Below are 17,480 nucleotides of genomic sequence, written 5' to 3'. Positions count from 1 at the left end.
TCGGCTTGCGAGCCGAAGAGAAGCAAGATCATAAATGCGCTAAGAGTACAACCGGTAGGACGAAACAGAAACCCTCCTCAAGCCTTCGCGTCGGCGTGCTTGAGGTCTACGGCTTTCATGCAGCAGTACAGAGTTTCGAGGATAGGGACCGACATCCCAAGTCGCTTAGCCTCTCGAAGGGGAGTTCCGAGGATGACTGAACAGGCAGGGAAGAGAGGCGAGGCGTCAGTCCTCGACGATCCATCCCAACCTTCCATCGCACGACCTGAGAATTTGCTCACCCTCGACTTCAGTCTGGGATCCGTTGGCAACATCAGCCTGCATACTCGAGTTCAGTCCCTGAGTGTGAGCTTGGCCTGGGATGACCAAAGGGAAAGGAAGCAAGGTCAGCTCGACGCGTGAAGGAAGAGGAAGAGAGAGAGGTGAAGGTGAACGAACATCGAGCCATGAGGACATCAACCTCGGAGTCAGGAACTTTGTGACCGAGAGCTTGAGCGACGGCGACGACTTCCTTCACTGTGCAGGAGAAGAACGAAAGAAGGAGTAGAAACGAGATCAGCAAACGAAGAAGAGCTGAAACAAATCTCTCGACGACGCCTCGTTCCCTCGACTTGCAGACGAGATTCACTCAGGTTTCTGCAAAGATCAACCGAGTAAGGAGTAGCGGCCATGAATTTGGCGGTATTGTACTGAACGAGGGCTGTGAAAAGACATAAGAAGAGGGAAGGACGCGTCGGAATGAAGGCCAGAAAGAGACGGGGAAGCAGAGACAGGACGACTCACCAGTGGTCTGAGAGAAGGCACCAGAAGGAGGATGTGAGATATTAGCATCTTGAAGGAAGGAAGGGAAGACGAAGACGAGGACTCACAGGGTTCCAAGCGGCGTTCCTAAGCGATGCGACGAAGGATCAGCCTGAGTCCTCGACAAAGAGTCGGAAGAAAGCCAACTCAACTTACCAGATGACCTTCTTCCACCTCTCAGTCTGCATATCCTCGATGACCTCTCCCTTGACACCCTCGACCTTCGAGAACAAAGCGTTGAGCTTGTTCGCGGACTCCATTTCCCCAGCGTCGGAGGCTCCCTCAGCGTAGAAAGGTCCGAACTGCATGCAGGGGGACGGAAGGTTGTTGTTGATGACGAGCCCAGGAGTGGGCTGAGCCGCTCCGATCCAAGTCACACAGGTGAGTAGAGGGTTGGAGGGGAAGGCGGCTTTGAGAGCTGTGAGGAGGACGCGAGAGAGGGAAGACGAGGAGAGGTCAGGTCGCGTTCAGATTTCAGCTGAACGAAGGACAACCCACGAGCTTCAGCTCCGACACCTTTCGAAAGAGAGACGAGTGCAAAGGACCGGTCAGCTTCGAGTACATGAAGTCGACCGAGGGCTGAAACACGAAGAGGGAAGAGAGCTCACCGTTTTGCACGATCATGACAGTCGTCTTTCCGGGAGTCACAGCAGGAGCGATGGTGGTTTCCAGTGCTGGGAGGACGGAGAGAAGAGCCTTGGAGCAGCCTGATCGATCGACGAAGATAAGACGGGAACGGAAAGAAGGGAACGAAGGTGAGCTCGTTAATTTCTCGTCTCGTTTGCCTCAGAGCCTCCATCGGTACGCTTCAGCAAGAGAGCTTCAGAGATCACACTCACAGATGACGTAGTCGAAGACGGGAACAGCAGCATGAGCCTCTTCGGGAGTCCTGTAGGCTGTTCTCGTTCAAAAGTCGGCCAAGCCGTCAGCGATTGAACTTGACCTTTCTCTCCTGCCTTTTCATCCTTCTCGTGACAGAACAAGGTCAAGTCAATCTACGAACCTCCAGCAAACTTGATACCCTTCTTGTTTCCGAGGGCTGAGGACTCGAAGTCGAGACCCTTCTCCTGGATCTGCTTGAGGTTGGAACGGGCGATGACCGAGACCTCACACCCTCCTGCGAGTTGCAAGATGCAGGCGTACGTAGACCCAATACCACCCATACCTGAATAAGCCGCAAAGGGGTCAGAGAAGCTTTTCTAGGGAGCCCATCGGCTCTGAACCGAGAAGGAAGCTCGAAAAGAGCAGGGAAGCTCGAGCTGAACCGGCTCTTCCCTCCGAAGCTGCCTTTCTTCTCAACGCTGATCGAGGGACTCACCGAAGAGAAGAACTTGAAGAGGAGCAGCGGACATTTTTTTGATGTGTAGAAATGTTCAAAGGCGGGTTTCGTTGAGATGATGGTTCGGGGAGAGCTTCGAGAAAGTGAGAGGTCGGCCAGCGCTCTCCTTGAGCCGTCTCTTGCCGTTCTCGAAACTTGAGCGTCTCTTTTGTCTTTGCTGACCTGAAGTCGCCCGAATTTGGCGGCGGCTCTCGAGGCCCCACTTGAGCGACGGCTAGCCCAGTCTGAGAGCCTACGGTCCGTCTTCCTGCCGGTAGGAAAAGGAAGGGGAGTTCAGCGCTCTCCCTCTCTCTCTCTTCAACCACCATCCCTCTTCCCTTCAACAGATTCCCTTTCTCTCTCAACTCACCTCTACCCCTTCCCACTCACCTACCTCACCCCAATCTACCAACATGACTCGAGCTTTCGGACCTGGAGGTGAGTTCTCCCTCTCAGCTCGACCTTGCTCTTTTTCCCAGCCCTCGGCGTCCTGACTTCTGTTCCCTCCTTTCTCTCCTCTTCAAAGTGATGGCTCCCCTTGTGACTCCCTTCAAGAAGAACGGAGACGTTGATATCGAGGCTTACACCGCTCAGGTCGTGCGATGTGCCTCTGCTGGTATGGGAATCGGTACGTTCTTCTCCGAACTCTCCATCTGCCCTCCTCGCGAAGTTGTTTGGCGAAGATTCTCCATCCTCCCCTTCCTTCTACACATCTGCTTCAACCTGATCGCCATAGAACGAGCTTCTGGCTCTCTTGTGGAGCCGCTGTCAACTCCATCTCGTTGTCGTTTTCGAGCTCTTCGGCGAGACCACCCGCTGACCCGTCTTCTTCTCTTCTCTCTCCTCTCCTCTTGCTCTCTTTCTCCTCCAGTTATCAGCGGTACCAACGGAGAGGCCTCCCATCTCAACGCTGAGGAGCGAGTTGCCATCATCTCTGCTTCTCGAGCTGCTCTCGACAAGGCTGGACTCGAGGCTACTCCTCTTCTCGTAGGAACCGGAGGCAACTCTGCTCGAGAGACCATCAAGCTCTCGAAGGAGGCCAAGGATGCTGGAGCCGACTTTGCCATCGTTATCACCCCTGGATACTTCGCTTTCGTCATGGGAAAGGACAGGAAGGCCATCGCTGACTTCTTCATCGAGGTCGCCGACAACTCCCCCTTGCCTATCATGATCGTGAGTCGCCCTGTTCCTCTTCCGATTCTCCTCCAGATCTCTTCCCACAAAGACCTCCGGCTGACTCTCCTTCCTTCTTCTTTCCCAGTACAACTTCCCGTGAGCTTCATCTCTTTCCTTCGCTTCGAAGAGGGTCCGAATTCGAGAGGACTGACTGACCCGGTTCTCCTCCCTCCCTCTCCCATCTCCTCTCTTTCCTCATCGCAGTGGAGCCGCCGCTGGTATCGATCTCGACTCCGACCTCATCATTGAGCTCTCCGCCCACCAGAACATCATCGGTGTTAAACTGACGTGCGCCGGAATCGGAAAGGGCCACCGTATCTCTCGACACGTCCACACCGCCGAGTACAAGAAGGCTCACCCTACTCCCTTGTAAGTGTTCTCTTCCAACTTCCAAACTCGTTCTAGTTCTCGTTCTGTCTCTCCCTTCTCGAAGCGATCTGAGTTCGAAAGAGCTCAGGCTCGAGAGAAGGAATCTTCTCTGTTCGATCCGACGCGTCGAGCGACTTGAGCTGACTTCGGCCTCTCCCCTTTTCTTTCTTTCTTCACAGCATCGTCATGCCCGGTTTCACCGACTACATGCTCCCCGCTCTCGTCGCTGGTTCTGATGGAGTCATCACGTGAGTTGTAGGGTCTTGTTCACGAAACGACGCGTCCCCCTGGCCGCGTTCCTCGTTCTTTCCTTCGCTGACCCTTCCTCTTCCCCCTTTCTCTCTTGAAGTGGAACTGGGAACGTCATCCCAAAAACCATCGTTCACCTCTACAACCTCTCCCGGAAAGCTCTCACCTCTGGAAACCCCAAGGATCTGGAGGCTGCCCTCGCCGTCCAGGACATCGTGTCGCAGGCTGATTGGATCATCGTCAAGGCTGTAAGTACTCCTCTCTCTCATCACTCCTCCGTTTCCCTGTATCTCTACAGCTGCCTCTCCTCTTCGACATCTCGTCTTATCTCCTCTTCCTCTCCTTCGCTGACTCTCTGCCTTTTTCTCCTCTTCTTCTTCACAGGGAATTGCCGGAACTAAGTACGCTCTGACCAAGTTCTCGTCGTCTGGAGGACTCGATCTCGGAGGTTACGTTCGATCTCCTCTTCCTCAGGTGACGGAGGCGACGAAGAAGATGGTCGACGAGGGAATGCAAGAGTCGATTGCTCTCGAGAACTCTCTTTGATTTGCTCTGCTTTGTTAGAGCCTGTAGCTTTGATTTTGGGTTTAGTTGTAGGGGTAGAATATATATATCATCGATCTGATCAACCTAAAATACTAGATTAGACGAGGAAAGAGCCGACTTCAACGAGGGAGCGACGCGTCTTCGAGGTTCCGACTGTTCAGCTTCAGGAGTTCGAAGTCCTACCATTTTTGCTGGCAGACAATGCTGCTGTGCCGCCTGGGCAGATTTACGAAGACTACGAATCGTTCTGAACCGCGAGGCGATTGTGAGGAGCTGCGAGAGACGGTCGAGCGACAGCGAGATCTGAAAGACGTCCAACCTTGAGGAAATAATACGGCAGCCTCTGAATATCAACAAACAGCGATCCAGAACTCGTTTTTACTCAACTCCAGCTCCAGTCCTGCTCAGCTTTCAAAATTTCTTCTTGAGGGAAGAGGCGCTCGCGTGGTCAGATCACCGAGCCAGCCCCCTCTTTCCTTTCGACTTTCCCTCTTCGCTCTTCCTCCTTCTCTCCTCAACGCTCACGAACCCAACTTCTTCATATTTGCCCGAGAGCACCATTTAACATGTCCTCTCCAGCCTCTCCTCCACCTTCACCTACTCCTGCGTCCTCTGAAACTGAGGCAGCGTCAGGCTTCGGAATCGCCCATTCCATCCTCGTTCGGCTCGCCTACTTCGCTGTCGATTCCTTCTTCCACGAGATCAAGATTGTAGGAGCCGAGAACATCCCTTATGACGAAGGAGCTCTTCTGTGAGTTCAACTTCTTTAGGCCTCTATCGGATTGAGTAGTGGGAGGAGGAAGCGTGAAGGGAAGGAGCATGCGTCGAAGCTCGCCGTGAGCTCGGCAGGGGGGAGAGAAAGCTCTGCCTGGAGGGGGAAGAAAGGCTACTCTAGGAGCCCCACTTTTCATGTAGCTAGTAGGGTAGCGAATACCGCATCTGGGTGGTGGAACTGGTACACTGGATGCACTAGAGCGGTCAGGAGAGGAGGGAAGGAGGCATGACCCCTTCCTTCTTCCGTTCTTGAACGAGATGGTTCCTACCGTCCTAAGTGTGCCTCAGCTACTCCTCTAGTAGTTTACTGACTCACCCAATCCCTTCTTTTATCTACAGAGCATGCTCGCATTCCAACATGGGTCCGTTTCAGCTCAATCTGCCCGTCAAGGACTTCGCTCTCTGTTCAAACGTCTGACCATCTCCCCTCCCTTTCTCCCTTCCTCATTTCTCCCCTCCTCTACCTCTCCTCGTCAACACGCACTTTCATCTTACCGGTCGACACAGCTCTCGTGAGTACTCTCGCTTTTGCTATCTTCGCGCTGCAACCGAGTTTGAAACCCTCAGAAGCTCACCTCCTTCCTTCCCTCCCCTCCGCGTCTTCATTCACCCTCGCAGGACCCTGCTTGCCTCTCGTACGGAGTTATCAAGGCTGCGAAGGGAAACAAGAAGCCTTACATTCACTATTGGGTACGTTTCTTATTCCTCGGATCATCTGAAGAGCTGCTGGGGAGCTCGAGAGCTCAGATGATAGCCGGATCAGTCAGCTCGGACTGTTTGCCTTCTCTTTCCTCGCTGAGAACTGACATCTCGCTCCATCCCTTCTGCTGTCAATATACAGGCCAAGAACACTCTCTTCACAAACCCGCTTTTTGGAAAGATGTTCGTCGACTTCTTCTCTCTCCTTCCCCTCGCCTTCTTCCTCCTTCTCCTCCTCCCCGTCGTCAGCGGGGAGATGCTCGCCCGACCGTAGCAGCAGAAAGCTGACTTGGGTTTCGCTCTACCTTCTCAGTCTCTTGAACGCTGGAAACATTCCCGTCGACCGGAAAACCAAGAACAACCAGATCTTGTTCCGAGGATCGTTCGAAGGTGAGCTTCTCTTCCTCCTTCTCTTCCTTCGTCGCGTCCTATTTTGGGACATTTTCCCCAGTCTCGTCTGCTTCTTCGATCTTCCTCTTGGTCTCTACTTTTGTTACTCGAGCATACTGACGCGCTCTCATTCTTCGTCGTCCCCCGCTCTTCTTTCTCGCAGCCCTCGACCACTCTGAGATCGTCGGTGTTTTCCCCGAGGGAACTTCTCACCACAACTCCCGACTCATCCCTTTCAAGGACGGTACCTCATGGACGGCTCTCGAGTACCTCACTTACCTCGAGGAGCACAGGGGAGGAGCCAAGGTCCCTGGAGGAAAGCCTGGAGCTCAAGCGAAGGCGGCGAAGATCGTTCCCGTCGGCATCACGTACAGCGATAAGACGAAGTACCGAAGCAGGGTTGTTGTCGAGTGAGTCTTCTTGTAGTTGGGCTTGGCATTGTCTCAGAGCTGGTGGTCGAAGATCCAGTTGAACGAGTGGAGCTGACCCTTTCTTTCTTTGTCGTCGTGCAGGTACGGAAAGCCCATCTCGATGGATGAGTTCTCGGAGGAGTTCCTCTCTGGGAAAGAGGGAGCTGCAAAGAGTGCTGTCAAGAGGCTGACTGCTCGGATTGAGGACGAGATTCTGAGTTTGACGGTCAACGGAGAGGATTGGTAAGTCTTGATTCTCGACGCGTCTTCCTCGACGAGCCAGCAGCTCGAGGGATCCAGAGAGCTGACCTTGCTTCACTTTCATCTCACAGGGATTCGCTGAACGCTGCCAAGATGGCTCGAGAACTTCTCTGGGAGGAGGAAGAGGATCTCCGTATGGAAGATTTTAAAGAGGTCTCGCAGACGTGAGCACCGTCTCTCCCTCGTCTTCCTCTCCCTCGTCTCAGGTCTCTGATCTTTTCTTCCTCTCACAATTGTATCTTCCCAGTCTCATCGATCTCCTCTCGCACCCCAACCCCACCGCAGCTCTCTCAGCTCTCAGGTCGACCCTCGTCAGCTACCACGCGTACCTCTCGACGGCTCGTCTTCGAAACTCCTCCCTCTCGCACATCCACGTCCCTCTCCCCTCCTCCCTCGATCCCTCTCGACCCATCCCTCTCCCCTCGCGTCTCTCGACCCTCTGGATTCTCATCAGGGATATCCTCAGCTCCCTCGTTCGACTCCCCTTCTTCGCTCTCCCTTTCCTCGTCAACATCCCCATCTACATGGTCGGGAGATACGGAGCTGGAATGGCCGCGGACGAGGTCGAGACCGAGGCTCAGATGAAGCTCGCTTGTGGGCTGTTGGGTAGCTTGCTCCTCTACCCTCTCATCGCTCTGTCGCTCTTCTGGGGAGTCTTCAGGATGGGAGGATTGACGGGGACGTTGGTTGGGTTGGGAACCGCCGGGTTGTGCGTTTGGGGTTTGGTGATGTACCATCTCAGTTTGATCGACGATAACTATCAGCAGTGAGTCCTTCTTTCCTTCCTTCTTTCCTCGCAGCTTCGACGAGCTCGTTGGAAAAGACGCGTCGACTGACAATTTCCCTCCTCCCTCTTCTTGCTCAGCTTTCAAAAGCTCGTCGCAGCCTTCCGAATCCTCATCGGGATCTGGTCTCCTCGAGAGTACGACCTCGTCCTCCCTCCCGTCCCCAACCCTTTCTCCCAATCCCCTTCGGTCGGCTCCCTCATCAACACCACCTCGCCTTCCCCTCGATCCTCCTCGCCTTCCATCCCCTCCCCCGACGCTCCTCTCGCCTTCGGACGAACCTATCCTCACCCCTCCACCGCCTCAACCATCCACAAATCCTCCCTCCCTCAGCCTTACGAACCCAACAAGCCCAGTATCCCCTCCCGACGACTCATCCGACAGGTCCTTCGAACTCGGTTGCTCGCGTCCAAAGCTCTCGAAGCCTACCTCGTTGCGCTCGAGACCACCGAGGGAGAGGTCGTCCCTTCGTCCGTCTGGCTGGCGACGAGCGTGCAGGAGATCGAGGAGGAGATTGAGGTGGATGGGGTGGTGGTGAAGAGGACGAAGAAGGTTGGGACGAGGGAGGCGAAGGAGGTGGTGCAGTTTTTGAGACATCGAGGAGCGAGAATCGTTCCTGGAGCGGCTGGAGGACAGGATACGAGGTGGTTGGAGATGTTAGAGGAGACGGACGCGCCTTTGGGGGAGACGAAGAAGGAGCGTTGAGACGGTGGAGAGAAGGAGGAAGGGAGAGAGGAGGAGGGTTCGCCTCGGGGCGAAGCAGCGTTTTGGGTGTTCGGGTCTTTTGGTTTCACAGTCTACTTTAGCTCGTTGAACTTGTTCCTTGGGGTTTGCTATATTAAACACATCTTGATTTGCTTCACACTGATTCGTAGGGGAAAGGAGCGTCTCGTTCCGATGCAGAGTTTGACGCGTCGACGAACGAGGACTTCGACCTTGCTCTCTGTTCCTTCAGGCAGACCGAGATGGAGCAGAACCATACATACTGTAGATGAGAAGATAGGGAGTACAACACTGATACTACAGTGGGAGCGATACGAAATCAAGCAGAACCAAACCTGTCTCGCATCTTGATCAATCCGACGCGAGGACCTCCGAGATCGATCCTCCTTGGCCCAAGATATCCCTTGATCGTCGAACTTCCTGTAGATCGACAAGCACTGGTCACTGTCTCCCCTGAAGTGCGAAGACCTGTCGACTCGGTTGGCTGTCCTATAAATCCGAGAAGGAGAAGGGAAAGGAGAGAAGATCAGTGAAGGAGGAAGATCTCGAACCCGCTCTACCTTCGACTCACCTTCAGAAGGTTGACGATATATTCCGAGTTGTCCAGAGGGATATCGTATCGAGCTTGAGGTAGAAGGGATCTCTCTGTAAAGAACGAAGCATAACAAAACGAGACGGAAGAGAGATCAGAAGAACGGCTCGCGGGAGGGAAGGCACCGCAAAGAGAGAATCCCACCCTTTGAAGGATGCTTCTCCAGGTCGGGAAGTACGTTCCAGGTATGAACTGAGACATGGGCTACACGCTGAGATCAGGAAATGAGGCAGGAAAGTTAGTAGGAAGGTGCTGAAGATGGGTCGTCGAAGGAGAGGAGAGAAGGGAGGAGAAGTTCGTGAGCTCAACCCGTTCTCGATTTCGGAGGCAAAAACAGTCGCTAAGAGGACTGAAATTTCGACATGCAACTTTTTAACAACGAGCCGAATAGAGTAGATGAAGCTGCGAGCTTGTCGAAATATATGAATCTGCCTGAGGAGATGGCTTCGGGAGGGAAGGGAGGACTTCGAGCTCGACGTTTTCGTCCTCCCTCCGCCTTCTCCTCCAACTCCTTCCCGGTCCTCCCAACTCTTTCCAGGTCTTCAAACCTCCCCTCCAGGACCCTCTACCTCCTCCACCCACCCACTCCTCCTCCTCCCTTTAAAAAGCAGCTCAATCAACAGCAGCGTTCTCTCTCTCTCTTCCCCTTTCCCTTCCCCTTCAACCTCCCTCCTCCCTTCCTCCCTTCCGCCATGGCTCCCCAAATCATCCCGATGTCGACGATCAAGCGTCTGTGGCCTTCTCCCGAGTACATCAAGAACCTCCTCGGTTCCAAACCTCCCGGCGGTCACTTTGGAATCATCACAAAGACGGGAGCGAACGCAAAGACGAGGACGTTGACGACTCTGTCCAGGACGGTGCATAAGAAGACGCTTAGAGTGAGTGCGCGAGAAACGTTTACGTTTTTCTGGTGAGGGGATAGGGATGGAGGTGGTAGGAGGGAGGGCGAAGATATGGGTTTATACGAGAAGGGAGGGAGGACGGGGAAAGGGAAGGGGACACTTTTCAGCGTCGAGCTCGAGAGAAGGAAGGGAAGGAGGGAGACGATAGGCCCTGTAGAAGCGAACAACGAGCTCGAAGGGAACCCATAGGATTTTCAGAGCTGACTTTTTCGTTTTTCCCGTCTCTACCAGGTTTTCTACATCCGAAAGGACGTCATGATCCACGACGAGCTCGAAGGTCCGTCGTCGTCTCGTCTCCTTCCCTTCCTCTCTCTCCTTGCTTCCCTCCGCTGACCTCCTCTCCCTTACTCACCTTCTCCTCCCTTCCACCACCCAGAAACCGTCCCCACCGACCTCGTCATCGTCCGTCACATCGGTCTCATCTCCAACCGGAAACGACTCGCCTTCGACTGCTTCGTCCGTCGGATCGAATCCCCTCAGGATCCCATCCGTCGTCTGCACATCCAAGAACAAGAAGCCTCCCGTCTGAAATCGATCGAGTCCGCTTCGTTGGAACGATCCAACCTCCTCGCTTCCCGAGCGGATCTCGTTCGACGAGCCAACCTCGCTGGAGTGCTTCCAGAGGACCTCCAGAGGATCGAGGACGATCTCGAGGATCGCGAGAGCGAGGAGGAGATGGAGAGGGAGAGGGAGAGGATGAAAATTGGGATGGAGAGGGTGGAGTTGGTGGATAAGTTGAGGAGGGAGGTGGTGCAGAGGTTGAAGGATGGGTTTGAAGGGTTGGAGGACGAGGAGGGGGTGGTGTTTGAAGGGTTGAGTGAAGCGAGGAGAGCCGAGGTGGTGGAGAGGGAGTTGAAGAAGGAGGTCAACAAGGTCGGGAACGAAGCTGCGGTGGAGCTCGGGTATGAGGATCTGGAGAGGGAGATTGATCTCAGGGTGGAAAGTCGGAGGCTGAGGAGGGAGTTTTTGGAGAAGGAGGCGAGGAGGAAGGTCGAGGAGGAGGAGACGGAGGGGAAGGAGAGGGAGTTGAAGGAGAGGAGGGACAAGGTTCAGAAGATGCAGGTTAGTGGCCCGTACCAGCTCTTTCTCATCTCTCTTGTCTTGTAGGTGGAGGAGGGAAAAGGTCGAGGAGCTCGATCGTCGTCGTCGTCGCGCGTTTCCCTTTCTTTCCGTCTCGTCGACTACCAGCTGACCTTCGTTCCCGCCTTCTTCCCCACCCCCAGGCCCTCCTCGAATCCCGACGTGCAGCCCTCGAGAAGCAGCAGGAGTTCGCCACGAGGAAGATGGAGGAGCTCGCTCTCGCTCGAACCAACCGGGAAGTCGCCGCCTCGTCACCGAGGACGGTCGTCTAAGAGAGAAAATATTAACCTATGACTCTTTTCTCGTTCGTTCGATCCAGCCTTCTCGTTTTTTCCCTCGCTTAGAAAGTCGCACTCGACTCGAACGACTGAGAGAGGCAGAGGGGAGGGGAAAGGAACGACGGAGCGCGTTCCGTTCCGTTTCGATTCGTGAGAGTTCATGTTTCATTCTTTGGTGAAGTCTCAAGCGGTAGGAGCAGGTCCTCCTCCTCCTCCTCCTTGCTGCTGAGCTTGGTACTGACCCTGAAGAGCGACGATCTGCGTCGCAAGAGAAAGAGGAACGAGGGTCAGCTCGAAGACTCGACGACGAGAGAGAGAGAGAGAGAGAGAGAGAAAGAAAGACGAACCTCCAGCTTCTTCTTCTCCGACCGGGACGACAGGTCCTTCAAGCTGTCTTCCAGGCGCAGACTACATTCAAAGCAACAAGATCGGATACCAGTCAGAGGCTGAAAGTTGAAGCAGCAAAGGGCGGAAGGAAGCGAAGAGAGAGCGGAGAAGGGCTCACATCTCCTTGTTGATGAACTCGAGACGCTTATCGACGTTGGTCTTGGCTTCTTCCTGATCCTGCTTGACGAGTCCAGGTCCGATGAGCTTGTAGACGGTGTTGTGGGGTTGAAGGAGGGCGAATTCCTGGAGTAGAAAGAGGAGGAGGAGGGAGGGGAGAGAGGAGGAGGGGAGGTGAGCTTTGAGCTTTCGGAACTCCGGTTGAGGAGCGAGGAAGAAGTCGGTTCTGAGGTATACAACGTCGCCTCGGGATCTCACAGCTCTAAGGTGAGGTGTCTAGAAGCTGTGAGTTTGAGGTGGGAGGGCATTGTTACACCAGGGAGGGAGCTCTTCGTTGAGCTCAACCTCCTTCCCTCCCTCCCCCTTCCTCTGCTCCTCCTCCTCCTCTCTTCCCCGACCTCCTCCCCTTTCAAAGACCCCGAAGCTGAATGAACTCACCTTCAGGACCCCCTCGTTCTCAGACCTCTGACTGTCTAAACGCTGACGAGCTTCAACGGCTTTGCTCAGATCTGTTCCAAACGAAAGGGAAGGAAGGAGCGGTCTCGTCAGCTTCGTCCCGCACCTCAGCTCTCCCTCCCAGAGAAACCCAAAAAGGACTCACCAGATTGCAGCTTCTGGAACACAACGGTGGCTTCTTCGAGACGAGTTTCTAGGGATTGATCAGACATTTTGGTAGAAGAGAGAGATGGTTGAGGGGTAAAAGGAAGAGGTCGTACGAAATCGAGTCGAGCTCATTTCAATGTGCTTCCTTCCTCTCTTTCCTCCTCGACTACCATCTTCGACAAAAGGGAAGAAAAATGACATGCTGATCAGATCTTATCTACATCTTCAAGCTCTCGCTCCCCTCTCTCGTCGAACCTCACTGAGGCTCCCTGGAGCAGCAGCAGCACGACCTCACCCTCAACTTCGTTCGACGTCGTCGCTCCCTCCTCCTCCTCCCCTTCTTCTCTCCTCCTCCGCCATCGAAGCCAGCGACGCAACTTCAGGAACGCCATGGGGGGTCCTAGCTGCCGGACTCGTTGGGTTTCCAATCGTTCTTTGGACTTACAAGGTAGCCTCGTCCGTCGTCTCTTGAGTCCCATCGACTCTGACGTTTCTTCTTCTTTCCCTTCTTCCTTCCTTCCCAGTGCCTCATGCTCGTCATCTTTCAACGTCGGATTATCTACATGGGTTATCTCCCTCCGCTCGCTCGAACGACTGTGAGCCGAGTCCTGCTCCTCCTTAAAACGAGAGAGAGAGAAGGAGGACAAGACTGATCTCGTTCGTTTTCTCCCAGAAAATCGACCCCTCCGACCGTCTCCTCCGAGGCCTCTCCCTGGAGGAAATCGAGATCGAAAGCGAAAAGGGCATCACTCTCCGTGGTATCTCGCTCCGAACAACAACAACAACAACGACAACAACAACAAAGCCTCCTAGGATCTGTCTCGTTTACTTCCAAGGTCCGCTCTCGCTCGCTCGCTCCCTCCTCTTCTCTCTCTCTCTCTCTTCCTTTTCCCAGACTCACCACACCTTCTTCTTGTCTTCTTTCACCCAGGCAACCTCGGTTCCCCTCTCTCCCGGCTCCCTCTCTTCACCCATCTCCTCCTCTCCAAACTCTCCCCCTTCTCCTCCTCCAACACCATCCTCCTCGCGGTCCCGCCTCGATCGTACTACCTCTCCACCAACTCCCCTCCTTCCCAACCCTCCCTCCTCGTCGACTACCTCTCCGTCCTCCGCTACGCTCGAACGACCTACCCTTCCCCCGAGACCAAGCTCGTCCTCTACGCGCACAGCCTCGGAGGAGCGGCCGCGTGCGTTCTGCTCGGTTCGCTCAACAAGGACTCTCCTGAGCCAGATCTGGATCTGCAGGCCGGCGGCAAGTTGGTACTAGACGCGTTGGTGTTGGAGAACCCGTTCCCTTCGGTGCCGATCATGATCGAGGAGAGTTTGTATCCGAGCAAGGTCCTGCCGTATCATTATCTGACCGGGTTGGTGCTGGATCGGTGGGACGCGTTGCGGGCGCTGAAGGGAGAGGGAGACGGTGGGAAGAAGATCCAAAGTGCGTTGGAGGAGACGAACGTATTGTTCGTTTCCGGGGAGAGAGATAGTTTGGTGAAGCCTGAGTTGGTGAGGAGGATGTTTGAGGCTGCTGGGAGAGGGAGAGGGAGACGAGAGTGGTTGTCGATCAAGGAGAGGAGTCACGATGATACGTGGATGGCCAAAGGGGATTGGGGAGCTGGAGTGAGAGCGTTTTTGGAGAGGAGTCGGGTGCTGGAGGTAGGGGTGGAGGGGAAGAAGGAGAAGGAGAAGGAGACGAAGAAGAAGAAGTGAAATCGGTGCGTCGCGTCGTGTTTTCTCTTCGTTGTCTTTCTCTCTCTCGTTCTCGACCCACTGACTCTCTTTCGTTCTCGCTCTATTGTCACTCACACAGGAGTAAATCATCACCAATCAAATCAAGATCAAGGTAAAAGTCGTCCCTCGTCTTCGTCGAAACCAGTTCGAAACCATCCACCACCCACCCGTCCTCCTCCCTCCTCCTCAAATCCCCACCTCCCTACAGATCTCAGACCAATACCCATCCCCTCCCTCCTCCTCCTCCTCTACCACCATCCTCGTCGAAGTCGGAAGGTCCTGCACTCCCACAGCGAAGGACGAGTTCGTTGTTGGGGACGTCGACGAGTCCATCGACGAGACTCGTCGATGCGTTCGGATTTGGAGGAATTGGATGAGCGGTTTCTTGGTGGTGGTGGTGGAGTAGTCCGAGGAAGAGGAGGAGGAAGGAAGGGAGGAGTTGGAACCCGTTGGGGACGGTGGAAAGGCGGAGGAGGAGGAGAAGGACGAGGAGGGGCAGAAGGGAGTTGCGTTGTAGGAAAGCATGGTTTCTTCTTAGGTGATGGGTTGAGGAAGAGGCTTGAGTAGTAGATTGAGATCGAAGCGATTGATGAACAGTGGAGATTTTGTTTTAGGAGAACTGGAAGACCGATGGATGGTGATGGTTTGGGAGGATCTCTCTTTCTCTCACGAACATTCTTTTTGTTTCAAAACCGTACATAGTGTCGCTCCCTTGATCCAAAAACCACTCCGTTGAGGCGATGCTGAAGTTGCGGAAAAAAAGGAGAGATGGGCGAGAAGCGATGAGTGAGTGAGGGTGCGAAGTGGGATCAAAGGGAACGTCGAGACGAAACGAAACGAGGGGTCGACGCTTCGCTGCCCCCGGTTTGTTTTGTTTTTTGCTGTTTTGCGCGGACGTCATTCTGATAGGTCTCGGAAGATCTTTCGAGGGGAAAGGGAAAGAAGATCACGACGGCGGATCAAAGGGAGGGAAGGAGGAGAGTCGCCCTCGACGCGTTTCGGTACCCTTTTTCCTTTTTGCATTCTTTCTTTCCCCTTCGGGTCTAAAAGAAGCCAAACGCTGAAGCGTATATAACCATCTCCATCCAAATCAGAAGAAAAGAAGAATAAAAAAAACTATCCATAGAACGAGTCCCTAGTGGTAGCCAGGAGGCAACCCGACCGAAGGTCCTCCAGCAGGCGTCCCTTCTCCGCTCGCAAACGCTGGAGGTTCTCCAAACGCGGGAGGTTCGCCTTGATCCCCGAACGAAGGAGGATCCCCAGCTGGAGGAGGAGGGTCGTCGAATCCGGGAGGTCCTCCTCCTCCTGAGGACGAGACATTGGAGATGTAGGGAGCACCGATGAAGGGAAGAGCGAGGTCGGTGATGATGGAGTGGATGAGAGGGTGGGCTGGGGAGGAGAGTTTGAGAGAGAGGGAGAAGAAGAACTGGATGAGGAAGGAAAGGAGGACGATGTCAGAAGCGTCGAAGGGGAAAGAGAGAGAAGGACGGGAAAGAAACGAACCTGTCGAGACGCGTTCGGGAGGATGAAGCTTCCGAGCGTTGGATCCAGGTTCGAAGGTGCGCTCGAAGCGAGGTCGAGATGGACTTCGGTCGACAGGCCTTGAGGAGAGGAGAGAGTAGGATGGTTGGAAGAGATGTTGAGCGTGCAAAGCTCGGAGAGGGTGATCTAAAAAAGAACAGAAGAAGGGTAGAGAGAGGTCAGCTTCGAACCATGAGCTCTGCGCACGATCAGATCCGCTCAAAACTTCAAACGTACATCAGGCTCTCCAGTAGTAGCGACGACGATCTTGGCGGTGACCGATTCTACGACGAAAGAGTCCTGGCCCGAGGCGAACGAAGCAGCCGCCTGAGCTTCCTCCTCCTTCTTCTTCTCCTTCCCCTTCCCGAGACCGAAGAGTCCCTTCTTCTCCTTCTTTTCGACCTTCGAGGGAGGAGACAGATGAAGCTTGATGTCGAGAGGGATCGATGGGAGAGAAGCTGGGATAGGGAGGGGAGGTGGGTGGATCTGAAGGGACGCGAAAGGGAAGGGAGAGAAGGCGTCAGTTTCGAGCTCAACATCGTAAGGAAGCCGAACTGAACTGATCTACAGGACTCACCGAAACACTCAAAGAGCCCAACGACCTTCCCTCAGCACCAGTAACCTCAACCTCCTTCTTCCAATCGCTCGACTGGAACTCGTTCGAAACCAAGACCTTCTCCCCGTCGGGCCTGAAGGGGATGACCTTCCTCTCGACGAGCTCGAGCTCTCCGGCGATCCTGTGACCTCGCTCGTCCATTTCGGTCGAAGGGACTCCGTCAGCGAAGACGACGGAAGCCTCGACGACGTGCTCGACGGAGAAGCGTTGACCGACGAAGGAAGGAGGCGGTCCGCTGCTGAGATGAAGGGGACTGGCTGATTTCCCCTTGGACGACAAGTTGTGAGATTCCTCGATGCTTGACTTCTCGGGAAGGGTGATCTGTGGAAGTAGAAATCACAGTCAGTCTAGGGATTCAGGGACGAGAGGGAAGGAAGCGGAGAGACTGACCTCGAAGGACCAACTGCTCTCAAGAGACTCTCCTCCTCCAGGCATAAGAAGGACGTCCTCCTGTCCAGAGGTGAGAGGCACGAAAACGGATCCTCCACGGTAGTACTCTTGAGAGCTGATGGGCTCGGTGAGGGATCCTGTCGTAAGGGAGGGAAGGAGAGAGGGAGGTAAGATCGAGGTCTCGGGAAGGGAAACGTCGAGCTCAACGTGGAGGAGGAAGGAGCTGAAGCTGAACTGTCGTTTCCCTCCCTCGTTCCCAAATCCCTCTTCCGTCCTGAGTACACATGCATACAAGCCGTAGACACGAGTGTGCTCGTCTTTGTCGAGGGAAAGGAGCGAGAGCTGATGGTCTCGTCCTCCCTTCCCTCTTCCATCTCAACCTCCTTCCTCTCCCTCCAGCCTTGGCCTTCGACCCTTCAAGAGAGAAAGATAGCATGAACGAGAGCGACTCACTTGCTTCCCAGAAGACTCGTACTCCTACAGAGGCGACGCTGAGCTTGTGCTTGACATCCTTGACTCCTTCCTCGTTGTCGACGACGAGTGAGACTTCTCCGGAGACTGCCTCTCCTGGAGCGAAGGGACGGTTGGGATCTCCTCGAGAAGGGTTGAGTCGGATGTCGAGTCGAGTATGGGTGAGAGGGTGCGAAGTAGCAGTGGTGGCTGCAGTCCAAGGAGCCATGGCGAAGGGAGAAGGGAAGGGTTGGAGGAGAGGGAGGGGACGAACGCTCGTGGCCTCTTTCAGACTTCGGAATCAATTTCTGCCTC

General features: G+C 54.6%; 9 protein-coding genes across 9 annotated transcripts; 4 read left to right on the top strand and 5 right to left on the bottom strand.

The window, feature by feature from the left end:
* Positions 1-17: 17 nt before the first annotated feature.
* BDY24DRAFT_403562 (ketopantoate reductase family protein) lies at positions 18-2,237 on the bottom strand. Its single transcript, XM_076642394.1, has 12 exons — positions 2,120-2,237; positions 1,805-1,966; positions 1,641-1,697; positions 1,410-1,508; positions 1,300-1,317; positions 958-1,219; positions 870-888; positions 817-818; positions 629-705; positions 439-516; positions 282-356; positions 18-196 (listed from the first exon to the last, which is right to left on the bottom strand). Exons 1-12 carry the CDS (start codon positions 2,151-2,153, stop codon positions 78-80), a joined length of 1,002 nt encoding a protein of 333 aa, XP_076492524.1. The 5' UTR covers positions 2,154-2,237; the 3' UTR covers positions 18-77.
* A 25-nt stretch (positions 2,238-2,262) lies between these two features.
* Positions 2,263-4,539, top strand: BDY24DRAFT_403560 (dihydrodipicolinate synthase family protein). The gene is made up of 8 exons (XM_076642393.1): positions 2,263-2,557; positions 2,646-2,747; positions 2,991-3,292; positions 3,381-3,391; positions 3,500-3,664; positions 3,844-3,912; positions 4,014-4,161; positions 4,298-4,539. The coding sequence occupies exons 1-8, from the start codon at positions 2,533-2,535 to the stop codon at positions 4,457-4,459; spliced, it is 984 nt and encodes a 327-aa protein (XP_076492523.1). The 5' UTR covers positions 2,263-2,532; the 3' UTR covers positions 4,460-4,539.
* Positions 4,540-4,975: 436 nt separating this feature from the next.
* BDY24DRAFT_403558 (uncharacterized protein) lies at positions 4,976-8,665 on the top strand. Its single transcript, XM_076642392.1, has 11 exons — positions 4,976-5,210; positions 5,573-5,595; positions 5,632-5,636; positions 5,852-5,923; positions 6,075-6,115; positions 6,246-6,322; positions 6,486-6,732; positions 6,835-6,975; positions 7,065-7,157; positions 7,241-7,759; positions 7,859-8,665. The coding sequence occupies exons 1-11, from the start codon at positions 5,026-5,028 to the stop codon at positions 8,481-8,483; spliced, it is 2,028 nt and encodes a 675-aa protein (XP_076492522.1). The 5' UTR covers positions 4,976-5,025; the 3' UTR covers positions 8,484-8,665.
* A 277-nt stretch (positions 8,666-8,942) lies between these two features.
* On the bottom strand, positions 8,943-9,422 carry BDY24DRAFT_444972 (uncharacterized protein; the record flags this gene model as incomplete). Its single annotated transcript, XM_076644888.1, has 3 exons — positions 8,943-8,990; positions 9,073-9,146; positions 9,219-9,422. Coding segments are annotated over 2 exons (276 nt in total), but the record flags the coding sequence as incomplete, so codon positions are not given.
* Positions 9,423-9,785: 363 nt separating this feature from the next.
* Positions 9,786-11,347, top strand: BDY24DRAFT_418971 (uncharacterized protein; the record flags this gene model as incomplete). The annotated part of the gene is made up of 4 exons (XM_076643914.1): positions 9,786-9,971; positions 10,227-10,272; positions 10,372-11,057; positions 11,219-11,347. 4 exons carry the CDS (start codon positions 9,786-9,788, stop codon positions 11,345-11,347), a joined length of 1,047 nt encoding a protein of 348 aa, XP_076492520.1.
* Positions 11,348-11,536: 189 nt separating this feature from the next.
* BDY24DRAFT_372586 (Prefoldin beta-like protein) lies at positions 11,537-12,525 on the bottom strand (the record flags this gene model as incomplete). Its single annotated transcript, XM_076638204.1, has 5 exons — positions 11,537-11,611; positions 11,701-11,761; positions 11,859-11,983; positions 12,296-12,366; positions 12,459-12,525. 5 exons carry the CDS (start codon positions 12,523-12,525, stop codon positions 11,537-11,539), a joined length of 399 nt encoding a protein of 132 aa, XP_076492519.1.
* Positions 12,526-12,659: 134 nt separating this feature from the next.
* BDY24DRAFT_418969 (uncharacterized protein) lies at positions 12,660-14,304 on the top strand (the record flags this gene model as incomplete). The annotated part of the gene is made up of 5 exons (XM_076643913.1): positions 12,660-12,908; positions 12,985-13,056; positions 13,134-13,296; positions 13,392-14,163; positions 14,268-14,304. 5 exons carry the CDS (start codon positions 12,660-12,662, stop codon positions 14,302-14,304), a joined length of 1,293 nt encoding a protein of 430 aa, XP_076492518.1.
* Positions 14,305-14,374: 70 nt separating this feature from the next.
* On the bottom strand, positions 14,375-14,713 carry BDY24DRAFT_418968 (uncharacterized protein; the record flags this gene model as incomplete). The annotated part of the gene is made up of 1 exon (XM_076643912.1): positions 14,375-14,713. One exon carries the CDS (start codon positions 14,711-14,713, stop codon positions 14,375-14,377), a length of 339 nt encoding a protein of 112 aa, XP_076492517.1.
* A 535-nt stretch (positions 14,714-15,248) lies between these two features.
* Positions 15,249-17,453, bottom strand: BDY24DRAFT_403543 (uncharacterized protein). Its single transcript, XM_076642391.1, has 5 exons — positions 17,169-17,453; positions 16,716-16,852; positions 16,287-16,646; positions 15,947-16,195; positions 15,249-15,856 (listed from the first exon to the last, which is right to left on the bottom strand). Exons 1-5 carry the CDS (start codon positions 17,392-17,394, stop codon positions 15,305-15,307), a joined length of 1,524 nt encoding a protein of 507 aa, XP_076492516.1. The 5' UTR covers positions 17,395-17,453; the 3' UTR covers positions 15,249-15,304.
* Positions 17,454-17,480: the final 27 nt, after the last annotated feature.

This window comes from Mrakia frigida (genome assembly GCF_051309035.1).
Source record: "Mrakia frigida strain ATCC 22029 unplaced genomic scaffold BDY24scaffold_46, whole genome shotgun sequence".
NCBI lineage: Eukaryota > Fungi > Basidiomycota > Tremellomycetes > Cystofilobasidiales > Mrakiaceae > Mrakia > Mrakia frigida.
Note: the sequence above shows the minus strand (reverse complement) of the source record. Positions and strands in the feature narration are given on the sequence as shown.

Excerpts from the sequence above, each read along its gene's own strand:
- BDY24DRAFT_403560 (XM_076642393.1), top strand. The coding sequence starts at position 2,533 with ATGACTCGAGCTTTCGGACCTGGAG. Across the intron at positions 2,748-2,990 it reads CTCTGCTGGTATGGGAATCG|TTATCAGCGGTACCAACGGA; the intron begins GTACGTTCTTCT and ends TTTCTCCTCCAG. Across the intron at positions 3,913-4,013 it reads GGTTCTGATGGAGTCATCAC|TGGAACTGGGAACGTCATCC; the intron begins GTGAGTTGTAGG and ends TCTCTCTTGAAG.
- BDY24DRAFT_403558 (XM_076642392.1), top strand. The coding sequence starts at position 5,026 with ATGTCCTCTCCAGCCTCTCCTCCACCTTCACCTACTCCTGCGTCCTCT. Across the intron at positions 6,733-6,834 it reads CGAAGCAGGGTTGTTGTCGA|GTACGGAAAGCCCATCTCGA; the intron begins GTGAGTCTTCTT and ends GTCGTCGTGCAG. Across the intron at positions 7,760-7,858 it reads ATCGACGATAACTATCAGCA|CTTTCAAAAGCTCGTCGCAG; the intron begins GTGAGTCCTTCT and ends CTTCTTGCTCAG.
- BDY24DRAFT_403562 (XM_076642394.1), bottom strand. The coding sequence starts at position 2,153 with ATGTCCGCTGCTCCTCTTCAAGTTCTTCTCTTCG. Across the intron at positions 1,967-2,119 it reads TCTTCAAGTTCTTCTCTTCG|GTATGGGTGGTATTGGGTCT; the intron begins GTGAGTCCCTCG and ends CGGCTTATTCAG. Across the intron at positions 1,509-1,640 it reads CGTCTTCGACTACGTCATCT|GCTGCTCCAAGGCTCTTCTC; the intron begins GTGAGTGTGATC and ends TCGATCGATCAG.
- BDY24DRAFT_403543 (XM_076642391.1), bottom strand. The coding sequence starts at position 17,394 with ATGGCTCCTTGGACTGCAGCCACCACTGCTACTTCGCACCCTCTCACC. Across the intron at positions 16,853-17,168 it reads ACGAGTCTTCTGGGAAGCAA|GATCCCTCACCGAGCCCATC; the intron begins GTGAGTCGCTCT and ends CCCTTACGACAG. Across the intron at positions 15,857-15,946 it reads CTACTACTGGAGAGCCTGAT|ATCACCCTCTCCGAGCTTTG; the intron begins GTACGTTTGAAG and ends GTTCTTTTTTAG.